Source organism: Oxyura jamaicensis, chromosome 15 (genome assembly GCF_011077185.1).
Source record: "Oxyura jamaicensis isolate SHBP4307 breed ruddy duck chromosome 15, BPBGC_Ojam_1.0, whole genome shotgun sequence".
Taxonomy (NCBI): domain Eukaryota; kingdom Metazoa; phylum Chordata; class Aves; order Anseriformes; family Anatidae; genus Oxyura; species Oxyura jamaicensis.
This window is the reverse complement of record NC_048907.1, coordinates 7361070-7388180: the sequence shown is the minus strand read 5'-3', so window position 1 is coordinate 7388180 and position 27111 is coordinate 7361070. Positions and strand designations below refer to the sequence as shown.

At 40.5% G+C, this 27111-nt stretch overlaps 2 protein-coding genes across 3 annotated transcripts in view; both read right to left on the bottom strand.

The window, feature by feature from the left end:
• Window positions 1–293: 293 nt before the first annotated feature.
• TMEM233 (transmembrane protein 233) lies at window positions 294–17135 on the bottom strand. Of its 2 annotated transcripts, XM_035340404.1 has the most exons (5): window positions 17115–17135; window positions 16424–16601; window positions 16011–16180; window positions 8212–8346; window positions 294–2137 (listed from the first exon to the last, which is right to left on the bottom strand). In XM_035340404.1, the coding sequence occupies exons 1-5, from the start codon at window positions 17118–17120 to the stop codon at window positions 2126–2128; spliced, it is 501 nt and encodes a 166-aa protein (XP_035196295.1). In that variant the 5' UTR covers window positions 17121–17135; the 3' UTR covers window positions 294–2125. The 2 variants fall into 2 exon arrangements, with proteins under 2 accessions (XP_035196295.1, XP_035196296.1); XM_035340405.1 differs by lacking the exons at window positions 16424–16601; window positions 17115–17135 and having other exon boundaries at window positions 16011–16261.
• Window positions 17136–26408: 9273 nt separating this feature from the next.
• The window catches only part of CCDC60 (coiled-coil domain containing 60), a 59391-nt gene continuing 58688 nt past the window's right edge, over window positions 26409–27111 (bottom strand). Inside the window, 1 exon segment of the mRNA XM_035340406.1 lies at window positions 26409–26524. The gene's annotated coding sequence lies outside the window, so the exon portion shown is untranslated.

Below are 27111 nucleotides of genomic sequence, written 5' to 3'. Positions count from 1 at the left end.
AAGGCCTAAAGAAACCACAGAAGGTCCACTTTGAAAAGGCCTCAAGACTCTTTGTCTAGATGGTATTTTGAAAATGAAGCACAGAGCCTGCCCTGCTGATATTTTGAGTGCTACCTTATCTCTAACAACTTCTGCATGTATTAGCTGCAGTACAGACTGTTTGAACAGAAGTCCTGTTTTTGTTGTCACTGATTTCAGTCTGAAATTGTCCAATAGGTTTGAGACAGAGAAAGTACTCTTTAAAATAGGAGAGGCAACAAAAGTTAGGAAAGAACTTCCCACATACCAGAATGGACATGAATTAAAAGCAATTTTATTCCACTTCTCAATGACAGTTCTATCATATTTGATAATAAGGCAAGCTACTAAAAGTCCCACAAGACATATCAGACCGTTGAAATAGTATTCAAAAAACAGAGAAGTTCACAGGACAGCCAATTCTTGTGATCCTCAAAATCAGTGGCAAGATTCCCACATTGACAAATTAGATCAGTGTAAATGCTGAAGAAATTAACTGATTTCACTGATGTGAGTAAAGTTTTAGACTGGAGTAATTAAGGATAGGCTGTGCATCACTGACTTCAATGAAAAACAGAATCTGGCAGAAAGAAAAGTGAAAAAGCACATTAAAAGTATAATACCAAGGCACAGAAAATACATGCTACTTCCAGGCATATGCTTTAACAGGTACAAATTTCTGGGAGATATCTTTTTTTTTTTTGGCAATAGGTGTACTCCTGCTAGGCATGATGCATTGCTCACATGCACCTATAAAACTCCCATGCATTTCTGGATCCAGATCCAGTCGATCTAGATCTACCTTAGTGTAAGGAGACTAAGTGTAAGTTGGCATAGCTTGCTTGAAGATGTAGTAACAATTAAAGCAAATGGAGCAATTGCCACTGAGGATGTAGTCATCTGTGTTAATGCTCACAGAGTTTACTCCTTTGAAAATGGAATATTGGTGTTACAAAACAAACATGTTCTTTCAAACAATTTTCAGCTAATAAAAAACAGTTATCCCATGCTAAATTTTCATAAAGTGTCAAGAAACTGCTGTAACTCAGAGGCCATCAGTTCTGTAATCTAAGGCTGTTCACTGAGAAATAACTCGGGATCAGCAAGAGTCTACATAATGTGAGTGTAGAAAAGTCTGTCCATCTCTAACTGCATTGATATATAGACTATTCATAGCAAGACGAGAGGATGAACTAAACAAAAAAGATATGAACAAGGCAGAACACAAAGTATGTGACTTGCTAGAGGAACAATAACAAAGGGATGAAGAAGAACATCTATTTAAAAAGATCATTTGTGAGATTAAAAAAAAACAACTTCTTACATGCATTTTAAAGAGGAAAATATGGTCAATGCAACTCTAATGCAGGACTGGAGCTAAGTCAAGGGAGTTCAACGATGAAAGACAACAAAACAAGAAATCATTAATAAAAATACAGATGCTATGGAACAAAAGCGTCTTCTAATAATTAGGTGATTGAAATCGGTCCCAGACGGTGAAAAATCCAATGGAAAGACCTAAAAGCTGAGGGTGACAGAAGAAAGCAGCCACTGAGTCAGAGTACACCCACAGCATTATAAAATCACATAGCAGGATAAAATCACAAACCCATTGTTATGATTATGCTGTATTGAGACTATTTTACAGGAATAAAAAAATCCTTAATGGCCTGATCCAAAACCCACTGGAGGTGACATGATTTCTACTGGCTTCAGTGGGCTGTGTATCAGATCTTACATTGCACACTACAAACAGTCTGGATAAGTAGGGTAGGCTCAGCCAGGGAACATCATGGACCCAGCATACGTTACTCCATGTAAATGAAGAAAAAAAAAAAGGAGTTGTTAGGGCAAATCACATTATATATTAGGGTAAAAGAGAAAATGCTGCTTTATACTGAGATTCATTATAAATAAATAATTTTGAAAACCTGGTCACGCCATGCTGATTAACTAACTGGGTTATCATTTCATCCACCAGCAACATGCCTCCGCAGACTTGTAGGGTCAAATCTAACAGTCTGGAAAGAAGGGGTTCCTTCTCTTCTTCTTACTTTTCCCCTCCTGAGATTTACATGGTGATATACTCCACGTGCAGTCCTGGTCTTCAGATAGCATGCTGCAAGGACACAAAAAAATATGTATTTTTAAAGAAGGAAGAGACAGAGTTTGCCTTGTGAGTTTAAATTATTAATTCTACAGATCTAATGGATACATTATTTAGTGGCACTTGTTCTCTTAACGAACAGCCCTCTAGATTAGTGGTTCAATACAGTTTTGAATCAAAGCACTAAGCTTCTAATGGCACCAGTCATCTGTCAATCTGAACTGAATTTTTAAACTGGGTTACCTGAATCAATGCAAGTTAGGATCTTTCATTGCCAGGAAATGGTCTCTTATTTGCCATAGTTTCATAAGGGCAAGAGCATCTCTGCTTCCTTAAAGCGGTACATAAAACAGTCAGGCAGGAACAATACTTTCAGTAGTAGACAACTTGGTAAATACAACAGCAATACATGACAGTTCTTAAAAACACTGGGATACCTCTTCTCTTGTGCATCTGTGCTAGGAGAAGGAAGATCTGAGAAATTCCCTCAAATTCTTTTGTTGCGGGTAGCTTTCAGACATTACCCATGACATTACCCTGATCTCACTGACTTGTCTCCGGATTATGGGCTCTCTACTGGAGTCTTGAGACATCTTTTCCATCAAACAGCTACTTCTTAGCAGCTCCTTAAAAGGGGACCCAATACATTGGGCACTCAACAGTAAATATATGGGGCAGGTAACACTAACTCATTTGCTGATTGTGTCTTGGACACTAAAAACGACTCCAATGGGCAGAATCTATCGTGGGAACATTCTCTGCATACACAGATAAAATAAACTTGATTAGATTTTTAAATGTGGTTTGCTAAAGGAATGAGGCTAAAGCAATCACATTGCCTCTGTACCTCTACATGAGTGTCTGCCCACTAGACAGCTTTTGAGCTCGCTGGACATGCCTGATATAGTATCAGACTTCAGTAGCAGTAGTGGACTTTAAGCTCTTATGTTTTTACAAATCCAGTAAAGAGGCAGGTGATGAAGGAGAGAATTGGTTAGTGCCCTTACAAAAGCAGCAGCAGCGTGAGCTCGCTAGTTAGATGGACACCAAAAATTAACGTGGATAAAAGACAATAGGAATGCCCTGACCTCAGATCTTGTGCTCAGTTACTGGCAGGTCAATCCTTGCAGCCAAAGACAGGTAGGCTTCCTTGAATCTTTGTTATGAAAAGGTACAGAAAGCAGAATGGGCAATGTAAAGATTTGGATGCTGGCTGCATAATTCATGTGATCTTGCTGGCACTCCATTTATTCTATCTGTGAAAGAGAGTCACTCAGTGAAATGGTAGCAAGGTGTTTGAGAGCCTCAGAAAGGGGAAAGCAGAGATGTTGAAAATAATTTTGCATTTTTTTTTTTTTTTTCTCTTTAAGAACTATTTAAAAGTTAGTAAGAAGAATATAAGTATACATCTGTCCCTGGTGCAAAGTCTAAATGCTTACTCCTTTTCTCTCTATCATTAATTACCAATGCTACCTACACAAATATGCTTGATTTAAGGACCTTCTGATCATGAAGCATTATGTGTTAGTGTTTTCTGAACAGCTTGACTGTGTGAACAGCCTCTGTATTCTCCTTCAAAGCCATACTGACAGGTGGTATTTCTGTGCCTTCCTTGAGGTGAAGTTCTAGCTCAAGTGAAATTACAGAAGGGGTCAGAAGTTCACGCTCCCCTACACAAACAAACATTAAAATATCATAATGGTTTGCATGAAATTCTGAAGTCACTGAACATGACTACCCTTCTCACCCAGGCTCTTACCAGAAGGTAACTCCACCCTGCATGTACCCCTGGGGTTCAAGATAAAGACAAAGGGCTCTTGATGTGAATGAAAAAGTCTTAGACTCTGGTCCATTGGCAGGATTTTCTTTCATTTCTTTCCTTCAGTACTTTGGATACCTTTCCTCATACCAAAACAGTCCCTTATCTCATACAGAGCTATGCAGAGAAGCTTGTATATTTACTGCACTCCAAAACCTCTTACGATATCTCCACATTTTCAACTGACTCACCCCCACTAGCCTAGACTGCAGAGAACCACTGGAGAGCAGCACAAAAGGCATGTGCTTCTGATGATATGTGCTTTGTTGCTCATCTGGGAAGCAAAATTCATGTGACCTCTAGTTTTGCCCTTATGTCAAGCATCACCCAGACACTAAAAAGCCTAAAAGCATATGCTATAAGAAGCTGTGTGTTGTCTCAGACTACTATGCAGCAAGCCTGGTAATGGAGTAAAGATACAAGAATACAAACAGGAAGTATAATATCCTGTTGCAATCCAGCTACAAACAGGGTTTGTGGTATCTGAGGCTTCCTTAACTAAGGAGGTCCTAGCCCAGGATTATGTTTTCCTGTATCCTGCTACTGAGACGCAAATAAAATCCAAAGACATCAAGTGTCTTGTGTTATCAAAAAGTAAAACAAAACATAATTTGGAGACTGGTCCAAAAATCTGGAGACTGATCTGAAAACCCAGATCTTCAATTACTGGAGAACATTCACTGATGAAATTATCAGCCATCACTGACCAAAATACTTAGCAAGAAACAGAAAGGCTTACTCCAAATCCATTCAAGTCAGTGGAAAGGCTGCTAACAGGCTTCATGAAAGGATATAAAAAGGATGGTACTTTGCTGTTGGAGCAAACAGCCACCTCTGCAGCATCCTGTCTCTGACAGTGACATGTTGCAGATGCCTACAGGGAGTGTGTAAGAGAAGACTAAATCCAGGGTGACATTTCTCCCTTTATTGCCTTCCTACTCTAGCGATCTACAGCTTAGAAACTCTCTGAGCCTGAGATAATATCTGCATCTTTGCATTTAAGCTTTCTTTTGTAACTTCTCTGGTTACTGTTTCAAATGATTTGTATTGTTGGTATCCATTGCAAAGGGCAGAAATAAGTTCCACAGCTGCATTGTATGACATGTGGAAAAGTACCTCCATCTCATTTAAAGCTGATTTCCTCTGCTATCTCTTGGCTTCATTCAGAAGAGACATCAAATAACCACACTTCGCTTACCTCCTTTCACTGCCTTTAACTACCTGCCTTCAACCACCAGATTTCCCAAGCCAAAGAGATCGTGTCTATTTTATCTTTCCACATACAGTGTTTTTTTCATACCTTTCGGCCATTCTCCATCATTATTGTTGTCTACCACATCTTTTCTGAGTCAAAGAGATCCTAACTAGAGGCAGAATTCAGAACGTGGTACACAGCTCAGTGTCACCTGCCATTAGGTATCTTGCCACTTCCCTCAAACCAGGCATATCACAGCAGATTAAGGTCACACGCAGGCCGTGGCACACAGCTCTCTGCACTGTTTCAGTTCACAGTGATGTCTCCTCATGAAGATAAATACGGCTGTTCTCTTACTGCAGTGCTTGACAGACAACATGCCTATGAGCACATATGTACGGCTAGACTCAGTGGTAACACAAATACTGGTGAAAGTTCATCTAAGCAAGCAGTGAAAGTGTAATTCAGTGCAATGTACCGGCAAGGCAAGTGTGCAGAAGTGGATAGGAGACGTTAAAAGTTAGAGAATGGAGTAACAAGAAATTGGGCCTAGTGTGGAGTGGGTGACAGCCCCATTCAGCACAAGCTGCAGCTTAACACTCTGTGATTCCTCCATGTAGCAAGGAACATGCCACTTCAAACTGATCAGAACAGATGAGTTTTATTGCTGGGCAGCTAACTGCAGTGATGCAAGTGATGGCTTCCCCTTGTCTACTTTCAGGGTTAAGACTGCAGAAAGTAGGTGATTTCCAAGTGTTAGGCAGGACCTGTTCCAGGCTATATGCCTATATGTACATATATACGCCTTAATATAAGTTTGCTAAAGGCAACGTGCTAGTATTAAAGATGAATGAGGCTCTCCAAGGCAGCAGTAGAAGCCATTGCTGTTTCTTCCATGCACACATAAGTGTTTCCTGTTGTTCTTCCTGTGTCACCATTACTGTGCGAGTCAGTAAACCAAGCAAGGCATGCAAGGACGCTCAGGCCTCACGAGGTAGGAACTTTCTGAGAAGTGAAAGGATCTTCCTCCTCCTGAGTCCACCAGTCCCTTCTGATCTTATTTCAGTCAGATGCGAAACAGCCTTTTGGGTGTTCCTGCAGTCTGTGAATTGTTACCAGATACAGGTCCGTGATCTCATCCACCAGACCCCATACAGAGAGCTTTGAGGTCAGTCTACTCCAGCTCACCCTCCTTTGCACACAATCTGAGCGTTACAGACAATGACAGGCTACTGCAGTGATGAGTTAGGGGCACCACAACCTAACTGTATTGTTAATGAAGGAACATCAAGCAGGTAGGAAGGAGCAGCTCTCTGGAAGGCCAGAGAGCAGGGTGAATCTGCTAAACCTGCCTCTCGAGCCCTTACAAAACTGAAGGTACCATTTGGCCATGAGACCTCTATGGAAACTATTCACTGAATACAGATAGTAATAACCCAGCAGTATGCTGAGGGTTCCCAGGTCCCTGACAATGCTTCTATCTGATGCAGGTATTTTTCTTTCAAATTAAAAAAAATCCTGAAAAGACGAAACTTAAGAAGAAAAGCAATGTAGACATATTATACTGATTTACTGCTGCTTATTTCTTTGAGGGTAGGCTAGAAGTACTTACAAATAGTACCTAGGCGTAAAGCGCTAACTACTCCTAGTATCTGGCAGTAAGCACAAAGAAGCATTCACATTCAGCACACAGGGTCTCACTGTAAGGGAAGTGAAGTATTGACAGCAATTAAATATGGGTATTTGTGCCCTAGTTAATGTGAATGCTTCAAGTCAGTGTTTTCTACCACTCCTCATACTGCCGCCTTTCTCTCCTCCTACTGTTTTTTGTTTGTTTGTTTGTTTTTAAAAAAGGATAGCCTGGGCTGCTATCCTTGTCTGAGAAATGATGAGTAAGGTAGTAGAAGTGAACAGAGGAATTTGCTGCTGTCAGTTACAGAACTTGGCACTCCCAGCCTGAAGTGACTTGGTTTTAAATTTGTGAGGGCTGAACAAACCGAATACAAGCTGTACTGAAAAGAGATTCCTGCTTGCAAAACACAAGGGAAACTACTGAATGATACAGTAAGCTTCTGACTCTGTGGCACCACCCACTAATATCCTACAGAAATGGACCCCAGTACCACTAGCTTCCCTGCAGCTCATACTTTTAAGTTAGTCTGAAAATGTTGCACATGTTTAACCAGCTACTTCATTCCACTCCCCAGATACATTTGCATTTCAGTGGTGACTGAGGAGATCTCTATTTATAGTTTATACATAAGTTTGAACATGTGCATTGGAAGGGTTAGGAAAAAAAGGTTTGCCAATCTAAACAGCCACCAATAAATTGATTTAAATTAGCTATTTTATTGGAGAGTGCTCATTACTAAGAAGACATATTGTTGCACAGAATATGTGCAACGTATGTTGCACAACCTTAAGAAAGGATATTGATGCCCTAATTACTTTTGTCCTGTTTTGTTAATAAGCTTGCAATCCATCTGCATAAACACTGAGATTTATTTGTTGAGTTTTTTCACTGTCATTCCAGATATATGTATGAAGGTTAGTTACAATGCACTGAGAGTGAACAACTTTCACCCACAGCAAGCCAAGTCAAAATTAAACGTGTGGTCACGTTTGATACAGTTATGACCACCAAATAGTAAAATGGACTGTCTTCTTCTTATAAAGCTTTAAAAACAAAAAAATGTTGGACAGATTATGAGACTGAAAATTAGCACCGATGGGCTCCATTACTTGGAATCTAGGGATCTCTATGCACTCGGTCTTGCAGATGGAGAAACAGAGGGGCAAGGAAAAAAAAAAAAAGCAACTGGCCTAACTTAAAATAAATCTATGGGAGCTGCATGAGTTTCCAGAAAATCCACTGCTGCTAACACAATCTTTTGCACTTAACCACAGAAAATAGCATTTTCTAAATTTCAAAATAAGAACGAGCAAAAATTGATCTTTTGGAAATCCTGTACGCGTCCTTAACAGAGTCAGACTCTGACAGTCTTTCGTTTCTTACTCTGAAGCCCTTGCACAGAGAACTGTTTGCATTGGAACTGATAGTATTTTGCTTACCGTTGTGAAATGAACTACACAGTAGATTCCAATGATGACAAGGCCAATGATAATGGATGCAACAGCAACCCAGAGTGCATTGCGACCCAGTCTTTTTGACCCTTCTATATCTCCTTGATTATAACTGTTTAAAGCCTGTAGAAGAGAAACAGAGTTTGTGGTTAAAAAATACAAAATAAAAAATGAACAACAACACAGAAATCTGTACACAAACCAATGTAACTTCTTTGAACTAATGATAAGTTCTATGCATGATGATGCTGTAGAAAGAACTTCTGAAAATGGTTTTTTGCTTTGTAAAAATAAATTTCCACGGATAACAGTCCAAGGCAACCAGGGAGTCCAGCTTTCTGCTCCACTCATTTTCAGTACCTTTCATTGTACCTAGATGTGTTTTATTTCAGTAGTGAAGCTATACTCATATGATTAGTTCTCTTGCACACACCAGCGTAAGAGCTGTCATATCAGCACTAATCCACCCACGTGCATCAATCAGTGGCTTTTATCTCTGAAAATATTTCTGTAGTATACGTGAACTGTTAAGGGTATACAGCTGAACAGAAGTTGGCCACTTCACCAGCAATGAAATAAACTCTTACCCTCTGCAGGACCATAAGCATGAAAATGAGTATAAATAAGCTGCATTTTTTACAGAAGGCCTCAGTAAAACTGGTTCAAGTAGGCTTACTAAGTTCCTGTTTTTCCAATGTTTTAATTTCAAAGCAATAGGTAGTTTGCAGGTGATGGAGAAAACAAAACACAGAAAACTAGATCATCTGAACAACACATCTGAGTGCCATCTTCACAGGCTAGAAATTCTGTCCCTTTGCATTTTTAGAACGTGCTGATAATTACCATCACGTACATTCAGAGGTGTGCATAAGAAATACAGATATTTTCCCAACAGCCTAAGTTTATGTCTATCCACCCATGATGTGGCAGATGCTTTCAGTTCATCACATTTAAAGATTGCAAGGTGTGATAAGACCACTCTGGTCTTGTAGTCTTTTGTGAGACAGACTGTGGGGTTTTCTGAACTGATTTTTTTTAACCAGGGAATATTTTTAAAATAGAAGATTCAGTGGACATTGAAATACCCCAGTATATGAGTCTAAGAGAACTTCTAGCAACTATTTCCCCAAAATAAGATGCTATCCAAGAGTTTTTAAAAAGGGTGTTATTACTAAGACTTTATTTTAAAAGATCAGGAGACTTTGAATTCATAAGCCATGACACTGAGACCAGACTGCACTATTGAACTATCTCAGTATATTTCCTCAGGGAATCAGATTAGTCATGACCTGTTCTTTAGTATCTTATTCCAGGAAGTATCCCAAAAAGGTGGGGGATAGAAGTAGGGGGATATGGGAACCTGATCAAATGAATTGTTCTTTGGACTAAATAATACAAGTTGTCTTTAGAAAATGTCCGCATGAGGTATTGCCAGCTTCTGTTATTGGTTATTGGTTGTTTTGGTTATGAATCATGTTTTGTAGCAAAGGTAGGACAACAATTAATTCAACAGATCTGAGACTTGAGAGCAGGAAATGAAAGAACACTGGTGATAACGACACAGAGTTAAAGTAGCAATATGCCCCCTATATGGGTCATTTTTCCACCCATTAGAAGCCAAATTCTACCCCTGCTATGGCGACAGAAGTGGCTTCACTGTCACAGACACTTTATAACTAGAGAGGTTTTAAACCTCATCTGAGGTTATTCAGACAAATCATTTTACAGCAGTTGAACTAAACCAAAAGAAAGAAGAGCTGTTCTGCAGGGAGGAAATTACTTCTAATACTTTGCCATCATTTATTTCTGTAAGAATTTGGCTGAGATCCTTCAGAGTAAAGCTCATTTGAAAGTTCTGATGAGAACAAGGGCAAAGGACCAAAGGCATTCAGTGTTTTCCCGGGATTTTAAAGGTGATGTTGCCAATGATATTCACTGTAGGAGCCTAACCATGTTGGCTACAGGACAGCTTCAGCATCATGCACCTCTCCCACATCAAGCACAGCAAGTTAGCATACTTTTGCCATGCGTGGAAATGTAACCATCTCTAACTTAGGAAGCCCTAGTGATGTTCCTAATGAGACCTGGGCTACCACAGTACAAACAGGAAATCCCACAGTCTGATCTAATGCTGGTTGATTTATTAGCTTCCATGGGCTTTCACTCAGGTCATAATTTCACTCAGGTCATAAACACTACCACAGTAAGATATCAAGAGTTGCTGAGATTTTCCTCAAAATGACATGAGGATCATCATAATTTAGTTACATGACCACTACACTACATGCTTTCAAAAAACTGTGCTTCTTTTCAGTTTAGCCTTAATGCTGAATTTCATTTTCTTTTAATGCTATTCAACTTCCTATACTGTTCTATGTCCAGACACGTATAACCATGAATGGCTATGGCAAGCTTGAAAAACTGAAACACCTCACTAGATAGCTTTGTTGCTTTTCAAAGAAAAGCACTTTGGCTGCTAAAGTATACTTAGACTTCACGGGATACCAAGAAGAGCCTTTTTGCCAAGCGGAAAAATAATTAGGGACATTATCTGTGTATGTTCTGTCAATTAGTGTACACAGAAGTTAATGGGCTAGATGCATCTTGGTGTCAGCACTGCAGTAAGATCACTCATGCCAAGGCAGTCCCAGAGCACTGAAGCCTATATTCCTAGAATTGCATCTCAAGGATAAGTACAGGTACATATTCTCTTGTGTCTAAGAAAGGCTGAGCTGCTTATGAGTTTTTGCCCTTAAAGAGAGCACTGATACATCTCTTCCTGGCAGCCTACATGCCTAAATATTTCTCTGTTACAGTTCCCTAAAGAACATCTCTAATACCTCTGCTTTGCTGTCAAATTTTGTGGAGGTTGGATAGTGGACTTAAAGGATATATAATAGGAAAAGTGGGAAGAAATGGAGATGAGAGACAGACACAAACAAATAGGATGACCGTCCAAGCCTTGTTTCCTTAGAGTATTAGCCTAACTACACCTGATCATTCAGGCAGGAAAACAGAGGCTGTACTAAGGCACAGTCTCCCCTGATTCTCCACCAGTGCAACCTCCTGTTACAAGAGCTGGCTGGCACAGTTCCTCTCACCTGTTACACCCCTGTTCTCAACAGGCCTGTGTACAGGACAAGACTTTTCTTATTTTTTTTTTCTCCAGGAAAAAAAAAAAAAAAAAAAAAAACTCTCAGGAAGGTCAATAAAAGGAAAACAGCCTGGCTTGGTCTTGAGCAGACTGACTTCTCCTCCTGTCTCTGCCAGCAACTATAGCAGCTATAAATGTGACTGCAGCTACAGGGAGAAATATTGCAAAAACATCACTGACACTCCAGCCCTGACTTTGATCCCCTTGCCCACCAAAGGACAAGCTTTCCCTGACATCTAGACAGTGGTCCTGCAAACACTCTAAGCTCAGATCCCCATGAGGTCTCAAAGCAGGGACAGAGTTGTAAACAACACGTGAGAGCAATAAACTTGCAGTTCTGGAGCATTTTGCTAATGTATTGAGGAAGCCTGGAGAATGTCCATGCAATTCCTGCAGGTACCACATAAATAATTCACCCTGTGCACTTTAATAAGTACTGTCATTTTAATACAACTCCACAATGAAGAGGAGGAAAGCAACATTAATGATAAAGAAGAGGATTTGGGCAAGACAGGAAGGAGACAAAAGCTTTTTTATTAAGAGGCTTAAATGAAATGGTGCAATTTAGACAGCATTCAAGAAAAAAAAAAAAAAAAGAGGTCTGGGGAGTGGTTGGGGTCCGATGTAAAGCTCTGAAATTGACTTGTTTCCATGGACTTCAAAGAGCCCATGGATCTAGCTTTCAGTTTTCAACATGGTAGACAACATTAACTGTTAAAGCTTTACATGTTACATTTATTTCCAGTGGCTATGCAATATATGCAGAATACAGCACCTGCGTGCAACATTTGATCTAACTTCAACAACAAATTTCAGCCATTTTCAGCCTAATACCATGTGATTTCTCAAGTTTCTGCTACCTCATTCTCTGTGAAGCCAAAAACTAAATTAAAGCCACAGTTCTGCAGCTGCTTATTTACTGGAGCAATCTTAATGACTTCACCAGGTTCACACACATCTATTTACAAAAGATATTCTTAGTTCAACAGTGAAGCAACCTAACCTCCTATGAGCAGAAATATGCTGAATTAGCTCTAGATTATTAACCCCTTTTAACATATATTGTCTGTTCCATACCCCCAGAAGACCATTTATGGCAAAAGCAGAAAGAATACTGAATTACTACAGAAATCTTCTTCCACTTCTTTTACAAATCTGGGCAGAACAGACTGAGGTGTTCTGTTCAACATTTGCTATGCTTTGGATGAGCCAGGCTGCAACAAACCTTATTTGCCTGTGCCTGGAAACGAGATACTCTCTCTAACTCAGACCAAAGGAAGAACGAGATGTGCTGGCTCAGTATGACTCCTCACTGTGAGCAACAAACAGGGAAGGAGCAAGAAGAGGGACCTGTGGAACAACTCAGAACCAGGCTTGATCTCTGCTTTTCAAGAAATGAAGCAGGCATGTGATGAACAGGACCCAGTGAAGGGAGAGTTTGTTTTGCAGGCTGTATAGCTGCATGCAGATGTACCTCTGCAACTCTGGGGACAGGTTGAAAGTATCCTTGTAGAGGAAAGGCAGAACCAGTTTGCAGAGATGACGGCTGTGTGAACATGCTTAAGAACACCTGTCAAGTCTTGTTTAATATTACTGAATTAAGTACAAAATGTTTCATATGGTGTTACACATCCACATACCTACAAGCTACTTAGAAAAGCTACATGGAGTTAGATGACCAGCCTGCCACACAAATTTTTGAAATAAAAGTAACTGAAGGTGCTGTACTGAGAAAGGCCAACTACCAGACCTCAGCGATGGTATTGGAAATAACCATCTGACTCATTTTTCAGCCTGTTTCACAACCACCACTTAGCTCTGATTCCAGATGTCAGATACAACAAGTTCACCTGAACCAATCCTCAGATACAGCTGGCAATCCACTGCCAACTAAGTGTAGTTTGAGTTCATGATACGGGGAAAGACACAACTGCAGATAAGGAACCAAAAAGCTCAGCAGCACCCTGCCTAGCCACAGACCCACACCAGAGAAGTCTCTTCTGTCACACAAGCCTCCTGACCTGGCACCTGCACTTCACCCTCCTGCAACAGGAAGCAGGAGAACTAACAGCATCTGGTTGGAAAGGTAGAAGAGCACCAAAGAGAACAGCAATCCTACAGCCAGGAGTCCTAGCCAGGATGCTGGGGAAAACAGATCTCCAGTCACTAAAACTGCTAAGCAAATCCTACACCTACAAGTGACCAGGACCTAGTTTGAGGGGACAGCTCTTGAAATGCCAAAATATCAACGCACTGAGGCCATTTACTGCTCATTTCATTGGCTATCCTCTTATTTCTATTAATTCTATTTTGTGAGAAATAGATTTCACAAAGGGGGTAAGGAACAAGGAGTTTATTATCACAACATGGAGGACCTGGGAGAAGATGATTCCAAAAATAAAGTCAAGGAGATAGATCTAGAATGGTAAGATTTGTGCTCTCACAGGTGGGAAAGGAGTGATGAAACCAGTGCCAGAGCTGTAAGCAGGGCAACAGAAGAACCTGAAGACAAGTCTGTCATTTAATTTGGGGGTGTGTTAGAGCCCAGACTCTACTTTTAGTGCAAATGCTATTTTCATTGTCTGAATTGAGAACACTTAAAGAGGACATGACACACACAGACAAACAGGGTGCTGAACCATGCCCCTCTGGAAGCCAACACGACTTTTCCTTTCAGGTTCATTCTAGGCAGTGGAAATTATTATAGAGAATTCTGCTTTTATGGGTCCGCACCTCTTCTAACACAAGGTCTCAGGCAACCTGTGCAGACTACAAAGGTTATCTTCTACAAGAAAATAAAGAATAATAATAATAAAAAAAACAGTTGTACCTCAGCATTAACCCTTAGCAACTCTAGGAAATACACAGAGAGAGGGAGGATGTAGGTCCCAGCAGAAGTAGAGATGAAAGCAACACAAGTTAAGATGGAGAACCAGGAGTAGTGGCAAATGGAGCAGTTATAAGTTGCAGCTCCAAAAGGCAGGGGAATAGGGCTGTGGAAAATAAGTTTGGACATTATCTTCATGGAAAAGTTGAGATTTTAGGTATGAATAATGTTGAAACAGAAGACAATCACACACAGTGGAGGTTATTGGTTTAGTTTTGATTTCCTCCCTTTAAGGGAATGGGCAGCTGTGACCTGCACAGACTGTTTAGCATTCAGGAAGTGCTCTTCCCACCCTGGTTTCTTTATATCCCACGGAGACAGTTACTTAAGCCTGACTCCAGAAGCCTGCATGAACTTCAACTAGGGCGTGGGTAGACATTTCTCCATATGGGGTGCAAACATCTTTAGAGGCCAGGTTCTGTCCTTGACAGGTAACTTCTGTGCAACCCCAGTGCTTTGGTGAAAGTACTGTCATAGTGAACAGATGCCCACAGCCCCAGATCGTCAGCTCATTACTTTATATATCACCCTAAGTGTCCACTGAAGGAAAGGTTGCTGGATACCAAAACCAGTAGATTTGATCTTTTCAAATCAAGGAAAAGAGCATATTGCATAATTAGTAACAAACAAAAGAAACAAATTGAAAAAATAAAGTGACAGCTAATACTTTTCTTTTCTGGACAAAAACAGTTGTGAAGATGGTTTGGGAACGGCTTCTCTAGGTATTTTTTTAAGCATGTATCACAGTATCAAGGTGTGATTACTAATCAAACTTACTAGTTTTAAAAGATTATGTTTGTGTATATTTTGGATATAGTAATTATTGTAATAGCTAATTGCAAAAAGAAACAGCTTTTTGCTTACCTTTTCAGCCTGTCTGTCAGAGAAAAGGATGAAAATACACAACATGTTTTAAACCCTTTTCAGCTCCTAAACAACAGAAATAGATTGCAGTATTACTGACTACACTGATCATTTATCCTATTAGAAAAGTCTGGACCTGACTGTGCAACTTTTAACTCAGAGGAAAAGATTCTGTTCTAACAGTCCTTTTAACTTTAACAGGACTACTGCATTATTTAGGACTATGCGAATGAATTACATAGTAATAAGCCTATTCTCTCAGCATACTTGGTACTTATTTTATAAGGGTTTTTGCCAACAACCTAAAATCATCATTGGTTTGTCTATTTTTCTTGCAAATAAAATCAGCATCATGCTAAATGGCTCATTTACTGAAAAAATAATAAACACACTATCAAATTTGGTTAGTTGAAACAGAAAACACATCCACTCCTTTGCAAATCTGATTTCTGCTCCCCAGCTGCTTTTCCATATACTTTGTATGTCCAATTCAGTGTGCAAGTTAGTTGATGCAACAAATCTCATTAACTGGGATAAACTTCCCTCCTTCGCATAGCCTGGCACTGAAAACTTGACTTGAACTGCCTTTCCCTCTGTGTCTTATGTCTGATAAATTCTTGAGCTGAAACCTGCTGGGATAGCTGTATGGACCCCCTGATCGAGCCCTTTCTCATGCTCTCTACCTCACTGAACTTTGTCCACAAGTGCTTACAGAAGCAGTTGGATGCTCTTTATCCAGATAGCTCCTCCAGCCCCACTCTGCTCCTGCAGGTCCCGACAGGGAGAGCCCCAGCCAGACCGGCTCCGTGCAGGATCGCCTGCCACATACACTGAACCCCAAACCGGGGGGAGATCGCGTTCTCGGGCCGGTCCGCAACTCACCATGACGGCAAAAACGAAGGCTACGATGTTGACGGGATAGGCGGGGCAGAAACAAGCGAGGATGCTGAGGAGCAGGTAGTTCTTGGGCCGCGGCTGCGGCGGTCCGTCGGGGAGCTCATCCTCGATGTTGGTCTCGGGGCTGTTCTCCAGAGCCCTCTTGATGTCGGTGCCTGCGGGGAGAGCGGACATGAGGCTGCGGCGCGGCGGGCGGGCGGCTCGGAAAGCCCAGCGCCGCGCACCGGGCAGGCGGCACCCACGGCGGCACCGAGCCAAGGGAGCCGCCCGGTGCGGTGCGACGCCTGCGGGGGAGGGGGGGGGGGGGGGGGGGGGGGGGGGCCCGGGGGGGCAGCCTGCAGAAACCTCCTCTCCTGCCAAATGTTTTAACGCAGCAAATTCAAGGAGGGAATACGTACAAAACCAAGCCGTCGAGGGTGGCACCGTGGTCCGGCTGCAGATGGCTGGAGGCACGGTGAGGGGTCCCGAGCTGTCGCTGTCCCATTCTTCAAAAAGTCCCCCAGGACATGCTACTGCTGCTGGCACAGCAGGGCCCGGAGCCACATGGCCCTTGGCTGCTCTCCCGTTTTTCTGAAACTTTAACCGGTACAGTTAAAAGACTTTAACTCTGTGTTACCCCTGGGGAGAACTTTACTGTCTTCTCAGATTCTCGTTTCTGGTGTCAGTGAGCTCCATCAGCAAGTGGCATAAAGTCTGCAAAGGCATTCTCCTTTGATCAAGGGAATGGAGAATTGATGGGGGGTCATCTAACCCAAGTGACTTGTTAAATTTAGCAAAAATTTTTAAGATTGGCTGAAAATAGCCTACTTAAAAATTTTGGTGGCTCAGAGTATTTTGGCCAATTTTTACCAAATGGTTCAGTACCTACTAAACATTACACCTGTAAGGTGAAATCCACTTTGGGGAAAGCTGGAGGGGAGCATGGAAATCAATCAACTAAAACCAAACACAAATCAAACATATAAAGATCTGCTTGCATTATGGCTTTGAAGCTGGTGAGGAAAACAGCCAGCATCCAGAAAGGAACGGACTCTGATCATGCCATGTACCATAAAAAACAAACAAACAAACAAAAAACAACCTTTACACCTGCATGGAGATTCAGCCAAATGGAGGGACTTCTGGGCAGATGACAGTTGGAGTTGAACGTTTGCACCGTGTCTGGCTCCTCCTGGAAGTACTTCATTAATTCAAGTTACGGTAAACAGTAAGGTATGCTTAGAGCTTTGTGAAGGAGCTACCTTTATCATTGGAAGTTTTGCAATTGACTTGAATTGTTTCCTGTGTTTCCTGTTCATGTATGTCATCCTGCAAGATATAACACAGACAACATAGTAAAGACCTATATAAGTGCAGTATTTTTACTTCCATAGACATTAATCACCTCTCAGGCTGCATCTCTGGAATGTCACATGGAATGAGAATTTACCGATCTATCAAGATGTTGAAAGAAAAGATTCTGTATCTTTAGGAAATGGTAAGAAATATCAAAGTTAAATCTGCTTGCCAATTTACCCATTAGTGTAAAGAGCACAGGCTCTTTGTAGCTATAAAATCTTTGATTCTCCCCTGTTCTCAGGGGACTTTAAACATACACAAGACGAGCTCAGAAAAACACAGTTTGCATCACTATGCACAATTACTTTTAGAATTGATTTCAGTAGGGATGGAGACCATGGACTTACCTTCTGCAAGTGACCAGCATCTTTCAGGGCCACACAAGCCTTTAATCCATGAAAACATTTTCTGGGAAACATTGCAATGGCTTAATGAGTTTAAGTTTGTCTGGTTTTAGTTGAAATGCTCACAGGTAGATAAGAATCTACTATTGGACATGTGAATGTAAACATCTCATTTATGTGGGACAAGTTGAGCCATTAGCATCGAACATAAACAAGCACAATAAAAAACTGTGAGCAAATCAACTCTAAAGAGAAGGCAAAGTTGTATGCAGAGACTAGCCAGGGAGTCTTGCAACTGGGGAATGAAGATGGGATATATATCCTTACTATCTAATGTCAGACATTTAGTTTAAGTGCCTTTATGGGGAACCTCAGAGAAGGTGATTCAGAGAATGGTGGAATTACCAGCCATAGCTGGTTAACAATCTTCCACTGTGGAGCACGAACTACAGGAGCAATCTGGACTCTGTTAAGCTGGACTGTGTGAATCCCTTTCCAGGCCTCTCAAAGATGCAGACCTAAAAGTAGAAGCCAGGATTCTTCGTGCATTTCTAGGAACAGCAAAGTCTAATTGTGCAAATGATGCTGCTAAGGCACGCTAATGGATTGGAAAGGAAGCAAGAGACAGGAAGTGGTGAGATGCATGTAGCTATGAAAGATGTTATAAGACAGTCAGGGGCAATTTGTGATAATGAGAGCTCATTAAGAGGTTTGTGAGACAAAGGTTCTGTCATAAGGCAGTTAGTGTAGCTGAATTTAGTGGTTTGTTTTATGTAGAAGATGGGTTGAAATCCAATAAATATATCACGCTAGGACAAGATGGCTTAAATTTTAAATTATACTGACATTTAACCACTTACTGAGGTAAAGAAAAAGAGGAGATATTCAGCCAATAGCTTGGTTTCACATAGTGCAGTGATGGAGGGTGGTTACAATCCCAAGAACCTGGGAAAGGTTCTTAGCTCAGAGAGAAGAGGTGCTGAGGTAGCTCAGCAGAAAGCTGTGAAAATTCTTTAAAAGCATTAACTGAGAGTTTTAAGGTGTAGCTCTGTGGAAAGGAATCATAAAAACAGCCCTCCAAGAGAATGAGTCAGAGCACCCAATATACTTGCTTGCAGCCTTGCACTGGAAGCTGAGTCTTGAAAAAGAAATACAATTTTCTGTCTGATCACTCTGCACAGAGCAGAGATTTTCCCAGTGATATGAGTAAGGCAACATGTTGGATAAATTGCTTCTCATGATGGGCAAAGCAGATGGGCTACAGACATGCAGTTTCAAGATTTTTTGTTAAAGGTCTTCTTCCCCTGATTTTGGATGGTGCTATATATTGACAGCAGGATTTGTCATAATACAGAATATGATCCACCATGCCTTGCTGTATTGCTGACTGGTAGAGCTCTGCTCAAAAGCATGCTCTTGGCTCACAGTTGTTCTGAAAAGAAGTTGTAATGTCTGCACGCACAAGTCAAAGTCCAGAGAAAGATCAAAAATAAGAGTTTAATGCTCAGAGGTTGTTTGGGGCTCATGTGTATGTCCAGACAACATGATACAAGGAGCTTCCTCATTGGTTCTCCACAGTATTAAGTGAGTAAAGACTTTGCAAAATCACAATGAACTCTTCTCAAGTGCACTTGACATCTGAAATCATGCCAGAAAGACCAGGTGAGATGTTGTACTGGCCTGAGAGGCTGGTCAGATAAGCTGGGCTTCCCTAGCTCAGTAAGGTAAAGGAGGCATTTCTAGCAATGTAGTTCTTTCTGGAACAGCATGGCAATGTGACATCAAACTGACCTTACATGGCACACTAAATTCATATGGCAGCAGAGCTGGTGAGGGCCCAGCTCCTCATTTCAGATCATGCTATCTGCACTCATGACGGAAAAGATGAGCACATTGTCCTTTTCCAACTGCTCTTAGGAAAAAAAAAAGAGAAACTGAAGGTTTTTAAGAGTGTAGTACGTGGGATAATGACAAACTAATAACTCTTTATCCAGGAGCCTGAAACTAAGCTTGCTTGAGGGCCCTTGCATTCCCATTGATTCAGTGGGAGCCTAGCAAGGGCGTTATTAATTTATGATGTTGAATCAGATAGGTTGAGTTCATTGGTTTTCATACATATTAAATATTCACACAGTTATACTTTTCCTTAGACAGAGAACTGCTGTATTATTTAACTGAATACTGTAGTCAAGATGTTACAAGAATAATTTTGATGGTGATTTGTCATCACCACAGTAGTGGGTGGGCTTATAAAGAAGATAGAGACAACTTGTCTGAAAATTACTTATTTTCCATGAGAAACAGAAAGAGTCAACATCTCTGCATTGTACAAGGTGTTGAGTCAAGAGATATATCTGCCCTTCAACTCTGTCATAAATAAATGAGAACATTCAGGAATCAAAGGCCAAAAACCAACTTGCTTTATTTTTGGCCAACTTGCACATATCTGCATTACCCTGCACTTCAAGAATTAATTCAGACCTTTTCCCCTAAGTCTGTTCATATCACTGTCATTATTTCTTCCAGTTAGGTCACAACGGGGGCACGTCTCATCTTTTCTGCTTTTGAAGTGGGCAAGGTTTAATACATGTCATATTAAATAGCAGAAAGCGTACTAGCTGTAAGTATGCATATTCCCTTCCTTAAAAACGTGGATCAGGACTTTTTTTTGCTATTGTATTTTTGTGGGTGTTACTGAGTCAGCAGTGCCTGAAGGGCTGATGCATTATTCTACCACTGGGACTAGTTTCTGCTGATGTTCTAATAGGTATCATGAGAGAAATGCTTTTCTTAGCTTAAACATAACTTTGCTGTTTTACCCTTGCAGCTATATACTCTTAATTTTCACTGTGGATTGTAACAGTAGGCTGTGGCTTTGCAAATATCAAACATCCTTGATGGGCTGTTGCTTTGGTAAATTATTCATGGTAAATTAATGTGTGATCAGGGAAATGTCCAGATAAAAACTAAAGTTTCCTTTGCAGTCTGAGACTTTTTTCATTCACTGTTAAACTTCTAAAATACTATCATAATTTGAAGCAAATAAATAAGTTGTCTGTACAAACCTGCTAGTGCCTAAACACATGTGAAGATGTCTTTATATGTTTGTCATGATCTATTCTTCTTCTATTCCATCTCTTGGCTTCTGACCTGCCTGATCTCATCACACATCAACATCAAAGAATCTGTTAACGCAGCTCAGACAGCAACGGGCATCTGCTCAGTGCTGTGAGTGACCTGTGTTGTGCTGTGAGGAGTCCCTATTTTATCTCACTGTTCCATTTTCCTGGAAATGAGTTCATATTCTTGGAAGTTTTTCTCCTTGTGATTGACAAGACAGTCTGTTGTAACAGTCCCCTTGCAGCACTGAAATGGCAGGATTTATCTTACCTCACTTTAAACATCTCAAAGCTGAGCATCAAAGCTCACCGATGTCTGACTTATTTAGAATCCATGGAGAAGGCAGCACCCAAAGAGAGACTGCGTTATTATGATTGAAGTTAGGGGAGAGAAATTCCAGCCAGGAATTTTGCTTGTAAGTCACTTGTAAAGCACATTTTGAATCCATTACCATGCTAATAAGTGTTCGTAGCAGAACTTGAGCAATTCTGCAATTTGTGAGGTATTTGTGTTATCAAAGAAACGGCAATGGTAATTTGCTGTCTAATTCTTACTTAGCAAATAACAGAAAATTGCTGTTTTGAATAATTTTCATAAATTCTCTGAAAGCATTTTATGAAAGTGTTTTAAGGTTATTTATTATTGTTTCATCTCATTCTGTTAATTAAGGCATTTGATGCAGACAATGAATTAAGTAAGTTCTCACTCACCACAGAGTGAGTCTGTAATCTTTTCACAGACTACTCTGAATCAGCTCCAGCTTCACGCAGGAACAAACAAGAGCAAGACACAGGCATGGCTCTGCATATTGTTCTATGGCTGGACTAGGTCAGTAACATTACCTACAAATAGAGTAGGGTTTGAACCAAAAGGCTAAATGCACCCATTAGGGAAAGTCTGGATCTGGATTCAGATCTGAACTCGTGGAATAAGCTGAATACTAATTGTTCCATAAATTATTAATATATTTAGCACTTTTCCGCTGTGTAGCATCCCAAAGGACCATCTCTCCTTCTCTCACACATATACACACATACTCTCCTTTCATTAAGGAGAAATAAAGTAATTAGAACAGTCACCTAATTTGGATCTGACTGATCAACACCCCTGCAGCTTTACTTCAATGAAATTGCAGTGTCTGAGAACACACTGGTGAACACAGCCCAGAACTCATTGAGAGATCATTTAACAGGTAAAAACAGCAACCAAGACAATGCAATATGTAACCCACCAGGAAATAACCTGGATGTACAGGTAACAGGACATTACTCTTTTTCCTCATTTATACATTATGTTGGATGACTATTTAAAAAATCTGTTCAAGTGTATAAACTCAGTGTTCACTTTTGTCCTGTAATGTAAAGTCAAGTTGCGGCACTGATAAAACAACTGTGTTGACAGGAGTACATCAGATATGCAAATACTCCATTTAGGGACAGAATTGAAACACTATTTTCTATGGCTGTCAAAAAACCTGGTACAATTCTATCTCAAAAAAGATGCCTCTTTCAGAATGCATCTTGAAGGGGTACTTGGAAAACTGAGCTTTGGCTGTATGCCTCTACTCACGTAACTTCTCTTAGTCCCCTCCATAGCTAAGAGACATAACTGCTTCTCCAGAAGTGACTGGAATCCAGAGTACTTACACTATCCTGTGTGAGTACCCTTGAGAAGGGCTTCTCATCCCTTTGACTATAGAGGGGGCTGTAACCGTAGAGAAGGATGAGCTAGTTAATGTTCCTAGCCTGTGAAGGAGGAGTCTGACTGTCCATTGCTCTTCCCCATGCAGCTTCTCACACTAAGTGACTGTTTTGTTTAAAAATTACAGTGTTTTCTCTTTACACTTCATGCTTGAAAAAATCTGGTAATCCTCTTGAAGGATTTGGAGAGGGCTTCTCAGAAAGCTGAACAATATTCTGTCCTTTCTCCTGTCCTCATGTTCTGAATTCTTTTTGCAAGGTTGTAGCAGGATGCACTGCAAGCCTGCAGTAATCAAGTCTTTTTTTTTTTCTTTTTTTTCAAAAGCAAAAGAATGCTTTTTTGTCATTTTTATCTCAGCCTCTTAGATTATATGGGTCACAGTTGTTCCTCTTTTCCTACAACAAATGGGAACAGTTGGGCATTGTAATCTTTCCTCCACACTTTTTGTGTGGAGTTTCCATTATAGGCCATACGCATTTCCCTTAGCTGCAACCTGACCTACTTTGTAAATATAAAGAACCATAGGTAGGAAATAGCCTGTTAAAGGCAAATATTTGTTAGAACATTCTGGGAAACATTCTAATAAATTATCTACATAAGACAATGTTTCAGTGACTGTTACAGTGATCTAGCACTGGAAATAAATTAAATGCCACATTTGTCAACTACAATGGATTCTTTTAAAAATCTGCTACAATTTATAGTACAATGACTAAATCCATTATATATTAGGTGCAATTTACAATGCAATGTACTAAAGCACAGCCACCCTAATAAACAGCTATACAGATCATACGGAAAATGAACAATCCTTTCTCAGAAAAAAAGAAAGAAATGTCAACAAAGAAAAAACTCTTTCTCAACCTTTCCCTCCTTCAGAATTTTATTCATATTCTTGTAAAGTGCACTGCAAAAGTCCAGCTCAACAATGGAAAATTGGAATCTTGAAAACTGACATCATTAACTGTTGTTAATCAGGACTGACACCATTGACCATTGAAAATAATGTAATTGTGTGTGGATGCTGCAGTAACCAGACCAAAACCTGCAGGAGATTTGCGTAGCTATAGCATGCAGCTCCTTTGGAATTCATATTCTCATGAGAAAGAGGTACCTTTGAGCTTGCTCTGTTTTGTGCAGAGATTCTTGTGACATTCTTTCTTTCCTAGTGGAACATGTCTTTTATTTCCCTTCTGCTCAACTGCAGAATAATTTACAAACTGACTTTTATTCCCTAGAACTGTCCTTTAGTACGGAGAAGACCACTTACCTTGAAGAGTAAGAGTCACTGCCAGCTGTGGTGTCTGGTAGCTGGATTAATGTGAGAAATGCTGTTGTTTCCCTGCACAGCAGCAAAAAAGCGTTCCTCTCTTCTCACTGTTGAAAGGTCTCCTGAATGAACATCCTCCCTGCTTACTGTTACCCTGGTGAATAGACAAACACAACTTGAAGCATGTTACAGTGACACTGCTATGCTGGACCTTCACTCAACGGGCTCAACTTTTCCCTCCTTCTCCAATATTGTCATAAAACACAAGCATCACGTAGATCAAAATCCATCTATGTTCCATCTTTGACATGGACCAATAAAAAATGATTAAGAAAAATACAAGAAACAAGTCACAAAGGTGCTTCAGGCCCTAGCATATCCTTCCAGCTTCTTGCAATCAGCTGTTTATGGACTTTTCAGGAGGAGGTTAGACATTGATTTATTTCAGCCAGTAGTCAGTTAAGTCAAAGAAGCCAAGGTTTTGGTAAAGGAAAACAACCCCCCAAATACAGGGATGCAAATTTTAAAACAGGAGGAAATCTGTTTCTTACCCAGAACAAATGAGGAATGAGACGGAACAAGCCATGCTAACCCTTGTGTTGGTTGTAGCAGAACAGAAAGGTAAAATGTCTGCTTCCAAAACTTTGTCTTCCAGGTTCTCTACGTGATGGGCTGGCTAAGGTAGCAGACTCCATATTAGGGATGACTATAACCTTCAAAGGTGCAATTCGGCTCCAGACAAAGCAGGAAAGATTAAGCTTTACTTCCACTCACCAAACTCCAGGCTCTGGATGGAGAACAGTCCTACCTACACATACATTTGTGTCAGTATTTCTGCTCTGATGATTCAAAGTAGCTCTGATTTTATTTTCCATAAACCAGCCTTTAATAGTACTCTTAAAGGCTTCCAGTAAAATGTAGTATGAAGGTGTCTCTGAGCCTTTTAGCACACACAAAATGTTTGGAAGTCTGTAGACAGAGAAGTAGAATGGGGACTTCAGCAAGAATGGGTCTGTACAGAAACCTCAGTGCCACTGAACAGCTAAAGGATTTGTCCAGATCAATGACGTCTTGCCTTTTCTATGAGTTCAGAACTGGTCCTTCTTTGGAAGCTGTTTTTTTGGCACATGAGAAGAAATCTCACCAGAGACAGGAAATTAAGGTTGGGGTATCTGAGAATCCTTTCTAGCTGCGTTCCTTCAGTCACATCTTTTTATTCACTTTGATCCCTTTCTTTTGGTGGTCTGCCAGTTTTCCCACTGGGAAGTGTCTTTTTTATTTTGTGTAGGCTTGCTGCATAACAAAAAGTATGGCTACAGAATCTCAGTGCCTTGAATAAAAGACTGAGCTGCTGGTTTTAAGATCAGCCTCTGCCCTTGTCAAAACAAGCTATTCTCATTTTACAGTAATCAACACCAAACAAGGTCAATCAGAATCTTTCCACTGACCTTATTAGAAGTTAGATGTGGGCCCAAATATCCTGGGGTTTGGTAGCCTGAGCTTTTATCTTCTGCAATACCGCAACAGTGATATTTATTAAAATTTAGCAAAAAAAAATTGCTGTTATTAATGTCTGAGGCAAAATATAGTTACATTTCTTTAACACACAGGCACTAAGACATTAATTTACAAGACAGCAGAATAGAATGGTGATACATAAAGCTGGAATTCGAATTAGAAAGACATACACTGGTTTCTGAATACCCCTACAACAACTTAGGCTGTTTTACCATAAATAAATGTCAATCTCCAAGAAAGAGATGTTTATTTTATAATCCCTATTTAATAAGATGCTGCTTTTTATTTCCTAGGTAAAACACAGTGGGAGTATTGCTGCTGACTTAAAAGAATGACTGGCTTCTTTTCTACCATGGTGAAATCTTTCCTACAAGAAGAGCAAAGATGACAATTTCAGAACCACTGTGAAGCAGAAGGAAACGGTGAGCTGTGAAGGAGGAATTACTTATTCTAATTGTTGTGTTTTCCACTTGCCAGCCTAATAGCCAAGAAATTCTCAAACAACAATAACTTTCTGCCTTGCTACTAGTAAGACCCAGAAAATGTTCTTATTTTAGTTTCACAAAGGTGTAATCTGAGGAGGGTGGGATTTGGATGACACTTGGAACACAGCAGGCAGTGGGAAACAGCAAGATTCTCTGCCTGAGAGTTCATTGCTTGAATCCCCCAAACACCCCTCCAGTACATGAAGTAAGCAGCCCACCCAAGCTTGCATGGTTCATTTGGGCTAAAGGCATTTGTGAATGACTAGCCCATTTGCTGAAACTGTAAAGGACCAGAACAGAATTGGAGGAAGGGTGAGCAGACAGCACTAACCCAGCAGCTCTACCACACATACTGTTGACCTTTGGCTTGGACTCTTGATGTGTCCATCTCCAGTGTGTTAAATGGGTTACTTTGCACCTACCTTGCAAGAGTGTACCGAAGGAGTAAGTTGAAGACTGTGAGATGTTCAGAGAATTAATCTCTTTGCATTATTTCAATCCTTTAAATAAGCAGACAGAGACTTGAGTAGGATTGAGGATCTTGTCTGGTCAGTAACGAGGAAACTATGTTTGTCAGGAAGCAGGAAAAGGGAAGCTGCTATTTTTCTACAGAGAAGCTCTTTCCCACCTCAGAATAAAAGCAGCAGAAAATGTTTCATTAGGATGGTGCCAGAGGAGGAGAAAATATGATCTACTTTCTAGAGGAGGAGTCTCTTCCATTACCTGGTGACAACAGGAGAGAGAAGAGCCACTGTCAAACTAAATCATGTACAAGGTATTTTATAATGTTACAAAAACTACATTAGAGGCTCCTAACATTGAGGATTGGCTTCCTGCTTTTGGAGCTCAAATTACTTCTCAGACATTACCTAATTACATTTGGCACAATCATCTCACACACAGGCATACACATTAAGTCACATGCTCAGCTTTTATAAACTGCTGATTTCAGCAGCATTGCTGATGTACTCCAGCGGAGGACAAGTCCATTACCATTTCTTATATGTGAGGAAAACTCATAGCCTTTTCATTGGCATCTTTCATATAGAGAGGAATGGATAAAGTGAAGGTTTCACCTTGTGTGAACACAGACTAACCAGAAGCTTCCGAGCTGCTAAATTAAGCTTTCTGTTTGCATGTAGTATCAGCTGTCACCACAGGGTGACACAACAGCATAGACAACGAAACTCGACTCAGATCACTGTGAAATGATCTCAAAAGGGCAGTAGATGTAGGGGTTCTCAAAAGCCACGGAGGCGTGAAGAAGCTGTTTTGGTTTAAAAACAAACAAACAAACAACAACCACACAC

What these genes read in the sequence shown, in the direction of transcription:
- TMEM233 (XM_035340404.1), bottom strand. An exon ending in ACCCTCGACGGCTTGGTTTT is followed by an intron (nt 16,181 to 16,423) that starts GTACGTATTCCC and finishes CTCTCCCCGCAG; the next exon opens with GCACCGACATCAAGAGGGCT. An exon ending in CCTTCGTTTTTGCCGTCATG is followed by an intron (nt 8,347 to 16,010) that starts GTGAGTTGCGGA and finishes TCTCTTCTACAG; the next exon opens with GCTTTAAACAGTTATAATCA.